The sequence below is a fragment of the Saimiri boliviensis genome, chromosome 5 (assembly GCF_048565385.1).
Source record: "Saimiri boliviensis isolate mSaiBol1 chromosome 5, mSaiBol1.pri, whole genome shotgun sequence".
NCBI lineage: Eukaryota > Metazoa > Chordata > Mammalia > Primates > Cebidae > Saimiri > Saimiri boliviensis.
This window is the reverse complement of record NC_133453.1, coordinates 144,586,812-144,599,257: the sequence shown is the minus strand read 5'-3', so window position 1 is coordinate 144,599,257 and position 12,446 is coordinate 144,586,812. Positions and strand designations below refer to the sequence as shown.

The 12,446-nt window shown below is 53.0% G+C and overlaps 1 protein-coding gene across 2 annotated transcripts in view; it reads left to right on the top strand.

Annotated features, from left to right (window-relative positions):
* PCSK6 (proprotein convertase subtilisin/kexin type 6) overlaps positions 1-12,446 on the top strand; it is a 185,254-nt gene that overhangs the window by 158,911 nt on the left and 13,897 nt on the right. For both annotated transcript variants that reach the window (XM_074400110.1, XM_039479859.2), the window contains 3 exons: positions 4,680-4,782; positions 6,493-6,689; positions 8,984-9,071. In XM_074400110.1, the coding sequence (XP_074256211.1) occupies positions 4,680-4,782; positions 6,493-6,689; positions 8,984-9,071 (388 nt within the window). The remainder of the gene's footprint in view (positions 1-4,679; positions 4,783-6,492; positions 6,690-8,983; positions 9,072-12,446) is intronic.

Sequence of the window (12,446 nt, the reverse complement as noted above, 5' to 3'; positions counted from 1 at the left end):
CCAGCCACTGAGCTAGGGTTTTATGCATGCGTTAGACCAGAAGCTGGTCTTCTCCCTCTGAGCCATCCTATAGCAGTTTGTGCGAGAAGAGGTGTTTCTGGTTGGACATATTTTCCTTAGCTAAATATTACAGCTACTTGATAGATGATGGGTGATATCTAAGAACATTGATGCTTTGAGTTATCTAATAACTTCTGTGAAAAACAAATAACAAAATGGAGAATTCCACCAATACGTATCAGGTATAAATTATGGTCGATTCCATTTTAAATTTCTTCTACTATTCCTTTGAAATAGAGCATTGAATTATGTATGGACTAATCTGCTCTGTTTCCCCTGTGATTTATAAACTATGGCAAGATTCAGTAATTATTAATAAAGAACTGATTTTTTTCTTAAAATCTGCTACTGACTTCAGCCTTGCACAACGGAACCTCACTGAAATACCATCCTGCAGTCTAGCAGTCTACTGAGCAGAGCCTAGGTGGAGAGAGGGGGTCTCTATGGGAAGGAGATACATTCCTGGCTCTTAGGGAAGTCCCCTGAAGGCTTAGGGGTGAGTGGGATGGGCAGACCAGTGACAGGAGAAGAGTCTATTCAGAAACCAGGACAGAGGAGGCGAGAACTGGACAGTACCAAAGTGTGGAAGGCAAAGGAGGAGGGAGGAGGAGGAGCCACGTGAGAGTCCAACGCAAGGTCAAGTGGATATGAGACGGGGTGTCCAGAGCGGACCGTGGGCATGGTGCACTGGGAGTGATGGGCCCATGCCAGCAGAGGTTCCACCTGGACCCTTTGGGAAAGAGATCAGTTGTCAAGAAATAGAGCTGGTGAGTGAGGGGGTCGAGGGAAGCCGGGAGTGCTTGCAAAGGGCCAGGGTGCCAGGACAGCAGCAGGCAAGATGGCCTGTGGAGAGGAAGGCTTGGGTCCAGAGCATCTGGCCCGGAGGAAGGACACCAGCTGCAGTGGGCAGAGTGGGGCACAAGGAAGATGTCAGTGCTGTGGTTCTGAAGGTGGACAGCTTTGTGATGACAGCCAGCCTACTAGGTCAGAGCCATCTGGTGGCCAAAGTGCAGGCGGAGGCCACCCCAGGGACTGGGGTGGCTGGGTTGAAAGCTGACCCTGGTAGGGTGCTGGGTTGAGAGCTGACCCTGGGCTGGCCCCACCCAGAGACTGGGAGCCTGCCGGTGTGGGATGCCTGGGAGTCTGCAGCTGAGCAAGCACTCTTAGGTGCCTGCAGGCAGCGTGGGCTTAGGGAGCTGGCGATACTGAAACCAGCGAGAGTGGGAGCAGGAGGCAGAGAAGGGCTTGGGTTCATACAAGAAAGTGGCCGGGAGGCCAGGACAGAACTGGCACAGGAACACAGGGAAGCCTGGGCCTCAGGGAAGAAGCCATCACTGAGCAAAGGAAACAGTGGGCTAAGAACAGCTCGGGACACTGTGGTCACCCATGCAGGACCTCGAGGGAAGCCGAGAGCCCACATGGTGTTGTCTAGAAGACAGGGTTCCAATACAGTGCCACAGGTGCGGGAGCCAGTTATCAGGATGAGGGTGATGTCTGGAGCAGGACCGTGTGTGCTCACAGGCTCAGCACATCTGCGCTCATTCGACAGGCTCAAGCTGAGGCCCAGAAGCATTTGGTAACTTGCTCAGGGCACACGCAGTCAGGAAGGAGACCAGACTTGTACTCAGTGTGCTCTTATTCTCGTGGACCCTCTTGTCTGCAATTAACCAGCTCAGCTCTTGCACGCCTCTCCGGTCTGATAGTGTTCCAGTGAGGTTCCGGTGCACTGTTCCTGGATGGGTGGATGGTGGAAAAGTTGGTGATACCAAACAAACCTCCTGTCCTTTGGCAGTCGGTCTGAGCACGCAATGACAAAGCCCATGGAGAACTCCCAAGTTGCTTTCTAACATTTATGTGTTTGTGTGTTTTTTAAATCCTGGGTTTGCTCCACAAAGGATTGAAGGTGGAGTTTTCAAATAAACCCATGTCAGTCTAAGCCCATCTCGAGGGGAATCAGCCACTAGCCAGGCTGTTCAGCACATGAACGGAGCCCCCGTTGTATTAAGACACCCCTGCCAGGAGTTATGGGAAGTGAAACAGGAAGGCGGTGGGCCCTGGAGGAACTTTCACGCTAATTGAGGCAAGGGGAAAAGCAGACATAAGGACAAATTGCAACACAAATAACACGCTCACCCAGAGAATGAATTACAGCTGTGCCAGAACATGCTTAGGCACAGCAGAGTGATTGGGACAACGGGGCCAGCCAGGTGGATTTAATTTAAGAATGCTTCATGGGAGAGATGAATCTGACTATTTGGCTTTTAAACATAATTCAAGTAGAGAGCCATACTGAGGAGGTTTGTTTACAGATATTTATCTAGGCATCTCTGCCCTTGGATGGGCACTGTCTTAACCTGACCGGTCAGTGACCTCGACGCATTGTGGGGGCTCTGCAGCTGTGTCGAGTAGCCCCCTGCCTTGCGTGGGGCTCCTTGAAAAATTACTGAATCAGCTTTCCACAGCAGAGATACCCAGGGGAAGGGGTGGGGGGATGTGAAGTCCCTATACCTGGACCAGCGGCTGGGAGCACAGCACCAGGGCCCTTCCCAAGGCTGTCCTCCTCCGAGGACGTTCTAGAACATTCTGTCTGTAGATGGTGAGGACCTCTGCACTTTCCCTGTTCCTAGCCACCCTCCTCTCATCCACTCAGCAATTAGTCATTGGGCACCTGCTCTGTGCCTAATGCCGGAGTCTAGCCATGAACACACTGAACCAAGCCCTGCCGCCCATCTCCCATTCCCGGTGTCTAGAGAGAGTGAGAAGATTGGTCTGCTGCCTCCCTGTCCCACCTCTGCCCTCAGCTTCTTAAGATGAAGGAAATTGTTCACTTTATCAAGCAAGACAGACCTGCTGCCTCCTCAGGGAGAAAGCGCTGCAGGAAAAGGTGGGAGGGAAGTCCTTGTCAGTGCAACAGCCCAGCCCTTGCCGGGCCAGCTGTGAGGGTGGGAAGGCGAGAACCCAGTGGCTGAGCTGGAGTTTTGGGCTCAATGGGTAATTTAAAGCAATGGCACAAGAAGTGAGGATTTTAGAGGGTGTTCCCATAGATGGCCCAGGATGAGGTGGACAAAGAATCTAATCAGATAGGAATTGATCCAAAATATTATGGAAAAACTTCTGGAGCTGGGGGGGAAGGAGCTTAGTGAGGAGCTCTAGGAATGGGGGATGGCACCTGGAACCCAGGATGCCTGCACAGCCCAGGAATGGTGTCTATAACCTCCTGGACGCACACAGCTCTGAAAGGGGTTCACAGTGGGAACTGGGACAGGTGAGGCCCCCCCAACCAGGTGAAAACCAGACAAATAGCAACACCGGAGAGCCTTTGGGGAGGGAAGCCAGACGCGCCAGGTCTAACACTGGGAAGGTCTAGAGACTTAAAGATGAATGAAGAGGGCTCTGTGCGCCCCAGCAGAACCCCACTGTGGGCAGCAGGGAATGAGGACCTGTGTCTTTTCCTCAAGTCCCCACCAAATGAGGGCGGCAAGCGGCTGACGCGTCTTTACTCCCGAGCTAACTCCCCATCCGCTCTGAGAACTCACACCTCGGAGGAGGAGGCTTTTCTTCCAATAACTCAAAAAGCCTTCACGTGTCCCACTAGGTCCCTGTGTCTCAGAACTGTCGCGGTCCCCTGGGCCACTTCCCCAGCATAGGAGGGACAGGTGGGCAGCAGGCTGGAGTCCACCCCAGCTCTGGCTTCTGCAGACCAGCTTGGAGAGGGCCCCTGCAGCATGCCCCACCCCCCTGGAGGGGTAGACTTTTAACACTGGGTTCACCTCTGGGATATCTGGGGGGACCTAGAGGGTGAGGTTTGCTGGCATCCCCTCAGGTCCCCTGCAGTCCTCAGGTGCTTTTCCAACAGCACACTAGCCTCCAGAGTGAGAAGTTGGGGACCCCTGGGAACTTGAGGGAAGATGCGGCTGCTGCCCTCCCACTGAGGGCTCCGAGGAGAGCCTAAAGGGGACATTCTGAAAGGGGCTCAGCCCTCGGCACAGAAAGCAGCATTCCCCCCACCTCAGTATAGCACTGTCAGGCTCTGTCCCTGCCCCACCCCAGACCCACCCAGTGACATCCCCACTGGGCAGGCCTGAGCACACAGAGATCCATCCCCATTCCCACCGCAGCGGGTGGGGGTCCCACCTAGTTCCTCCTGACTCCTCAGCTTGCTAGCAGCTCCCGTGACACTCAGCACCCGCTCTTGTGTTGCTCTGTCCTCCACGTGGAAGTCAAAGGCGTTGGCTGGTCCCAGCGTGATGAATGGTGCAAGTGAGTAAGCGTAGCAGAGCTGCTGCTCCGGCCTCTCCTTCCCCGGCACCCTCCAGGCTCTCACAAGTCCCACTCCCTGCTCCAGGTGGCACACCCAGCCCTGGAGGTTTTGCTCGTCCTCATGCCATCCCTGCCTAGGCTGCTCAGGCTCTGACACTGGAGCCCAGCGAGGCTCAGCTGCACCTGTGACCCATGGGGACAGCTGCTCCCACCTTGTTGTCTGGCTGTCCAGCTCCAGCAGCACCTGAGAGCTTCTCCCGACCCTGCCAAGCTGCGATATCCTGACATGGGGATCCGCGGGACTGCAGTAAATGGAGAAGGCGTCTCTCTGGATGAAAGGCAATGCTTGTTTCTTTAAGGTGTGTGCCATCCGGAGTGTGGTGACAAAGGCTGCGATGGCCCCGATGCAGACCAGTGCTTGAACTGTGTCCACTTCAGCCTGGGGAGTGCCAAGACCAGCAGGTAAGGCGTGTCCCAGAGCCTTGTGGCTTGCCACTCAGTGGCCCTTTCCCGTGGTATCCTTCGTTCCTCCATGCCCTGAAGCCCCAGTTATGAATGAATATATCACTCCTGAACAGGTATGACACTGAGGTTAACTGCTTTAGAGTTTTTAAATTTTTAGTAATTTGGCATTCCTACCATATGAGTCATACACATCCATTATGGACAAATTAGAAGCTGTGGCACATTGGCGTCCATGCTTATAAATGTTTTTTTTTGTTGTTTGTTTTTTTTTCAAATGGAATCTCACTCTTTCACCAGGCTGGAGTGCAGTGGTGCCATCTTGGCTCACTGCAACCTCCACCTCCTGGGTTCAAGTGATTCTCCTGCCTCAGCCTCCCGAGTAGCTGGGACTACAGGCATGTGCCACCATGCCCGGCTAATTTTTGTATTTTTAGTAGAGAAAGGGTTTTACCATGTTGGCCAGGATGGTCTTGATCTCTTGACCTCGTGATCTGCCCGCCTCAGCCTCCCAAAATGCAGGGATTACAGGAGTGAGCCACTGAGCCCGGCCCATAAACCCTTTTCTGTCCATGTTGTTGAAGAGAAATGGGTCATATTGGACATGCCCAGGCTGCCCTGGGGGGCCGGGAGATGGATGCAATTCAAGGCCCTGGTGCTGCTCTCACAGGCCAGCTTGAGGGGCATGACTCTTGGACAGGCTGAAGCCTGTTGTTGGTCTTTTTCTCAGTGTCTCTGGACTCTGGTTGGGTGTGGGGCTTTTACAGAAGCTCTCCTGGCAGCTCCCCAGAGAGCCCATGAGGCTGGGTTTGTCCTGAGGAAGGATATGGGGAGCCCTGACATGGGGCCCCAGGTACATGGCCAATTGCCCAGTTTGGGCTGGCCCTTCTGTGATGAGTGTGCCCTCTTGTGTGGCCTGCAGTCAGGCCCTGAGCTCTGTCCCCCGAGCTCCTCCAGCTCCTGGCATCACCACTTTCTCAAATTCTCTTCCCTGCCAGTCCTGCAGCTGCCCTGTCATCCATTCTCATTTCACAAACTTTTTCCCTGAGGACCCACCATGCGCTCCACATGCCAGGCCTAGGAGGCCATGAGGACAGGACACTGCGAGGCTTCCCAAAGGCCTGGATGGCAGATGCACCCACCAGCCACTGGTGCACACCCACGAGGGCTCAGGCGTGGGTGTGGCCATGCATGGTGGCTGCGCGCATGGCTCTCGTGGCATCCTACAGCTCACAGCCACAGTGCACTCACTGGCTGCAGTGCAAAGGCTGTCACCCCACCGGCCATGCTCACTGCCCACGAGACTCACTCCCTGAGGGCACATGAGGGAGGGTTTTGCCGCCAAAAGCTCCAAAAGTCAAATACCAACCTCACAGTGCCCTTGGGAAACCACGCCACAGCCTGGGGACTTCCCAATGGGGCCCACTTTGGAAAGAAAGGACTCTCAGGTTCTGTGCAAGGGCCCCAACCTCTCCACCTGTGTACAGAGGCACCTCTGAACTGCACTCACCAAGACAAAGGGCATCGTGTTTGACATTCACTCCTGAAGCCTTTGTTTCCTCAAGGTTTTTCTGACTCAGGAGGGGCAGCTAAGGTCTGTAGAAATCCCTCGCAGCCGGCTGCCTGGCTTAGCACTGCAGAGCAGGCGTGGGGCTGAGGCTGGGGCTGGGTTGGCAAGGCCCTCACCTGCTCCTGCCTTTGCTCCTACAGGAAGTGTGTGAGCGTGTGCCCCTTGGGCTACTTTGGGGACACAGCAGCAAGACGCTGTCGCCGGTGCCACAAGGGGTGTGAGACCTGCTCCGGCAGAGGTGCGACACAGTGCCTGTCTTGCCGCCGCGGGTTCTATCACCACCAGGAGATGAACACCTGTGTGACCCTCTGTCCTGCAGGATTTTATGCTGATGAAAGTAAGTGGCATGTCCATGGGTACAAGAACTAATGATCCAGCCCCTACTTTCTGGGCCAGTGTCCCCTCTCCTGGCAGAATTTCCCAGCCTTCTGCTTTCTGTATATTTCATTGTTCCGAGTAAGGACTTTCAACAGGGAAGGAGGCAGAGATGCTGAGATCAAAGCCCCCAGGCGCGGTGGTTAACAGCATTTCACCCACAGACCTGGCCAGGGGAAGTTCCAAGTGATGCTGAAAGAAATCCTGGCTGTCCAGGGAATTTCACGCATCTGCACCCAGAGTCAGTGTCTGCTATTGAGAAAGGCCAGAGGGATGGCTAGGGCCAGCCACTCTTGGGCTCAGTCTGGTTTCAGATACCAGAAGAGGAGGTGCTGCTGTCTATCCTGTCATTTCTCCTCCGGGAAAGACGGTGCCATCGGCTTCTCTGTAACACAGGATGAGTGCATTGGGCATGGGTCACGGCATCTGGAATTGGGGGTCAGAGCTGGGGAAGAGCCCCTCCTAGGCAGAGCTGCTGAGCTGCAGTTGGGTTTTAAGTGTGGGCAGATTTAAGTGTGCTCTTCATTCCAAAAATGAAGAGCAGCTACTGACCCATGTCATTTGGGCTCATAAAGGAAGGGTTTGTCTTTGCGGGCATTTTACAGGTAGCAACCGCACCTCTAAGAGACAGGCAGTGTTTTCCTTATCCTACAGAAGCAGAATCAAAGCTGAGCGAGGGCAAAGACCACAACTAGTCATGATGGAGGTGGGACTCGAACTCAGAGCAGCAAGGCCAGGTGTCTTCCTGTCCTGCCGTCCCAGGAGGGTTGGGGGTTGGCCAGGAGTTCTAGGCCCAAGACCCCACGCCAGTGTTTTAGTAATTCACCTTGCCCTGGGAGACAGAGAAGCAGCGTGTGGGTGAAGTGAACAGGGGATAGTTCTCAAACACGTTAAAGAAGCTACCGTTTGACATTTGTGGTCTTACAGGTAGCAGGGTTCCCCACAGCCCTCTGCTCTGGGCCCCTGCTGCTCAGGACAAATCATTGATCCGGCCTGTCATGGCATCGCTGTTACCCCTGAGGACAGGAGCCAGGAAAGCTTTAAAGATGTAGAAAGTCATCAAATAACCAGACTTGCCCCATTTTTTTTTTTTTTTTTTTTTTTTTTTTTTGAGATGGAGTCTCACTCTGTCACTCAGGCTGGAGTGCAGTGGCGTGATCTCAGCTCACGGTAACCTCTGCCTCCCGAGTTCAAGCCATTCTCATGCCTCAGCCTCCCCAGTAGCTGAAATTACAGGCATGTGCCACCACACCTGGCTAATTTTTTTGTATTTTTAGTAGAGATGTGGCTTCACCATGTTGGTCAGCCTGAAGTCCTGACCTCAAATGATCCACCTGCCTCTGCCTCTCCAAGTGCTTGCTGGGATTACAGGTGTGAGCCACCTTGCCCCTCCCAGACTCCCTTTAGAGGAGAAACAAAAAGGCATGCAAGACACATTTCACAGCCTTTGCCAACACCTGCCCTGGGCTGCCAACCAGACCTTTGCAAAGGACAGAGGTGCCTTCATCCCCACCCCCTTCCCAAGGGCACAGTCGGCTGCCCTCCTTCCCCTCCTTCACCCAGGCATCCTCACTCAGCACCTGCTTTGTGGCGTATGATGCCACCTGTGGGGGCCCTGAGGGGACACGCGCAGGTGTGGAAAGCAGCCCTTAGCCCCCAGGCCCAGAGCACCCCAGCCACTTAGGCATGGCACATGGTGGTGTTTGATGAGGTGCCAACTCAGATAATAACTTATGACATTGCAGGTGGGAGTTGGGGTGACCCAGAACTTCCCCAGGAGGCACGATGACTTGCCATGGGTTCCCATCTCGCCATATAGAGCCCCCAGATCTTCATATATAGGTTTCCCTGGGAAAACACTTCGAGGAGCAAGCAGCGGCCTCAGGCTCCCCGTCCCCACCCGCCCACACCTGGCCACGTCTATGAAGATTTCCACCTCATTAAACTCTATTCAGCCACCAGGAATTGGCCTTCATCCCTGTTGAAATAACTCACCTTATTTAAGCCGAGCCAGGCCTCAGAGGCCTGGCAGTTGTCTGAGGACTTTAATTTACCCTAGAAAGAGGAGGTGAGAGGTCTGGGATCCCACAGCAGGTACAAGCAGCCTCTTGCTGTGTTATTTCTACACATTCTAGAGATGGATCTGGGGAACAGCCCACCTACACCCCTGTTTTGAGGTACCGAGACCTGCTTGCCCAGATTTGATTCTTGTCAGTGCTGTCCCTTCTCCTTTCTCATCTTGCTATTTTTCTCCAGGTCAGAAAAATTGCCTTAAATGTCACCCGAGCTGTAAAAAGTGCGTGGATGAACCCGAGAAGTGTACTGTCTGTAAAGAAGGATTCAGGTAAACCACCCCCCACCGATAAAGAAGGATTCAGGTAACCGCCTTCCCCTCCCCCCGATAAAGGAGGATTCAGGTAACCCCCCCACAACCGATAAAGAAGGATTCAGGTAACCGCCTCCCCCCGCCGATAAAGGAGGATTCAGGTAACCCCCCCTCCACCAATAAAGAAGGATTCAGGTAACCGCCTCCCCCCACCAATAAAGGAGGATTCAGGTAACCCCCCCACCAATCAAGAAGGAATCAGGTAACCCCCCCATAAAGAGGGATTCAGGTAACCACCAACCCCCTCACCCCCATAAAGAAGAATTCAGGTAACTTACCCCCCACCCCCCGATTAAGAAGGATTCAGGTAACCCCCCGCCCCGAAACCTGAAGGGTGCCTGGGGGTGGCGTTGTTTTCTTATGGATTTGCCATGTTTTTGCATTTTTCCTGAAAGCTGAAATGTCAGAGGCCACTGAGGGTAAAGATTCTGAGTCCTGGCAATCATGTGTCCACTTAGAAATGGCTGTGCAGGATGGAAAGTGAGAGGATGGGTGGAATCTGTTTTACACAACCTTGGCGAATTGGGCAAAACAGCACTCGATCACGTCTCATACAGTACAGGGCTGTGCCCAGCTCCGCTTCCTTCAGGCTCTAGCACCTCCTCCACCTGCTCCAGTTCCCCTCCGGGTCTGGGCCGGGGTGGGCCGTAGCGGCTCACCCACCCTCTCTCATCTCCATCCCTCAGTCTTCTCTTTTTTCCCCAGCTCGTGGCATCTCCACTGCTACCTGAGGGTGCTCTTTACATTCCTGGTTCTCCCTCTTCCACCAGGCTCAGCCCCGTGAAGCTTGGCATGCATTTTCTTTCAAATCATTTTACTGGGTTAATGATTCTTCTTGGAATATTTTGAAATGTTTCTTTAGCCCATTTAATGCAACCAAATTGCATGTAATGCAATCAAATTATACATTACTTGTTCCTCCAAATTGCTGTCTAGAATCTTAGAAACATGCTGTTCAGAATTTTGGGGGGGCACTCCCACAGTAGGGAGACTGGCAGCATGGTCCACACTGGAAGGGTCACCTCACTTTCAAATGCAGGTTCTGATGCAGCGGGTCTGGGTGGAGCCCATGACTCTTCATTTCTGCAGGCTGGATGGTGATGAGGATGCGGTCCAGGCAGGGAGCTGCTTTCGAAGGGTGAGGCGGTGGAGGGCTGCAACCCCACCCCCAGCCCCGTCTCTCTTCTCAAATGCTGTGAGGACTGGAATTCTCCATAGAAGGAGTTTCTTTTTTGGAGTAAGGAATTAAGGAAGAACACTTACTGAGCATATCTTCTCTCGCCTCATTTAATCTTTGCAGCAACCTACGAAATAGACGTAATTCATGTTCGCATTTTACAAACAGGGAGATAAAGTTTCCCCAGGAGGCGCTACGCTGCTGCCTTCATTTCCTTCACCCGGCCCCCTTCTTCCAGATCAGAGTGCTGGGGAGAAGAGAGCCCCAAGCAGCTAGGAGTCCAGGGGAGGGAAGGCAGAGCAAGGCCCCCACTGTCACGCATCACACCTGCTGTCATTTCAACCTGTTGGCCTGACAAGGGAGGATTAGGAGTGAAAGGATGAACTGGCCCAGGAAAGAGATTCCCCAAAGAGGAAAGAGCTGGAAGAGGAAAGACTAGACATTCAGCTGGTGGCCTGGGATGTCCAGCTTTGATGTTCCAGGCTCTGCGGGCTAGGCAGCCCAGGATGGATCCTCAACCTGGCCTGGTAGCTGGGGGTATCAGGAAGAGGAGGCTCTGTGTTCCCAGCTCCCTGGAACTAGCCCCCACACATAGAAGAAGTAGTTCCAGCAATGACAGGCTTTCAGAGAGACAAACTCCAGACACATCGCCAGCCATCAGCCACAGAAAGCTTCCGTTTATTGCCCAATATCCTCTTAAGCTGTGACATCAAATCACTGCAGTCATGTTAAAGCAGCCAGAGAGCAGCTGAGCCGCCCCCTCCAGCCATCCATCTCTTCAGGGGGATAAACACAGGAAGGATTCACGGGTATGTCAGTTATTAAAGATGTGATTGAACTGCGATTCACAGCGGGCGTGGCACCACGAAGAGGCAGGGCCCCGGGTGAGTGTCCACCATCCATGCAGAAGAGCTTGCAAACCTATAGACGTCTTCCCACTAAATACAGGTGTAAGGGGAAGGAAGAGCCAGGATTTTCTTCTACTTTCTCACACTTGATACAACACACCTCACCTCTGGTTGCCAAAACTTATGGGTTTTTCTCCACACACCAAGCAAGTCTCCAGTGAACACCAACTGGGTGTCCTATAAAATATATATAATAAATATATAGCTTGGGCTGAACGCAGTGGTTCACACCTGTAATCCCAGCACTTTGGGAGGCCGAGGCAGGCAGATCACTTGAGGCTAGGAGTTCAAGACCAGCTTGGCCAACAGGGTGAACCCCTGTCTCTACTAAAAATACAAAAATTAGTGAGCTATGGTGGTGCACACCTGTAATCTCAGCTACTTGGGAGGCTGAGGCAGGAGAATCGCTTGAACCTGGCAGATGGAGGTTGCTGTGAGCTAAGATTGTGCCATTGCACTCCCATCTGGCTGACAGAGTGAGATCCTATCTCAAAAAAAAATTGATAGATAGATAGGCAGACAGACAGAGATAGCTCAATTCTGACACTACTAGTGTCAGATCCTACAAACTGAGGGCTCAGCCCAAGACTGCCCCACTTTGATGCCAACCACAAGTCCCATGTGCGACCTGTGCTTCTGGATGCTCAGCTATAAATCAGATTTCCCATGACCCTGCCTTGGGTTCAATTAATTGGCTAAAGCAGCTCCCAGGGAAAAACCTGACTTACATGTACCCATTTATTACAAATGATATGGTGCACAGCCAGATGAAGAGATAGGGAGGGGGAGATTTGGATGGGCTGAGCGCTGGACCTATCATCCCTGTGGGTCTGGGCTGTGCTCCCCTCCCAGGATGTGGGATGTGTTCCTGTTCACCAAAAGCTCTCCAGACCCTGACCTTTTGGGTTTTAATGGAGGTCTTGTTACATAGGCATGATTGATTACATTATTGGCCATTGGTAATCAATTCAGCCCTCAGGCCCTCTCTTCTCTCAAGAGGGAAGTCAGAGTAGTAGGGCTAAAAATTCCAAGGCTCTGGTCACACGGTGGGTTCCCTGGCAGCCAGCTCCTGTCTAAAGGCCACCCAGGAACCTTCAGCCATCAGTTATTAAAGACATTCAGCGCTTTGGTAATTCCAAGGGTTTTAGGAGCTGTGTGCTGGACCAATCATATATTTCTTACTCTAAATCCCAGTGTCATAGCAGGAGTCTCGGGATCTGACAGATGCACCCTAGAGCACTTGCTCAG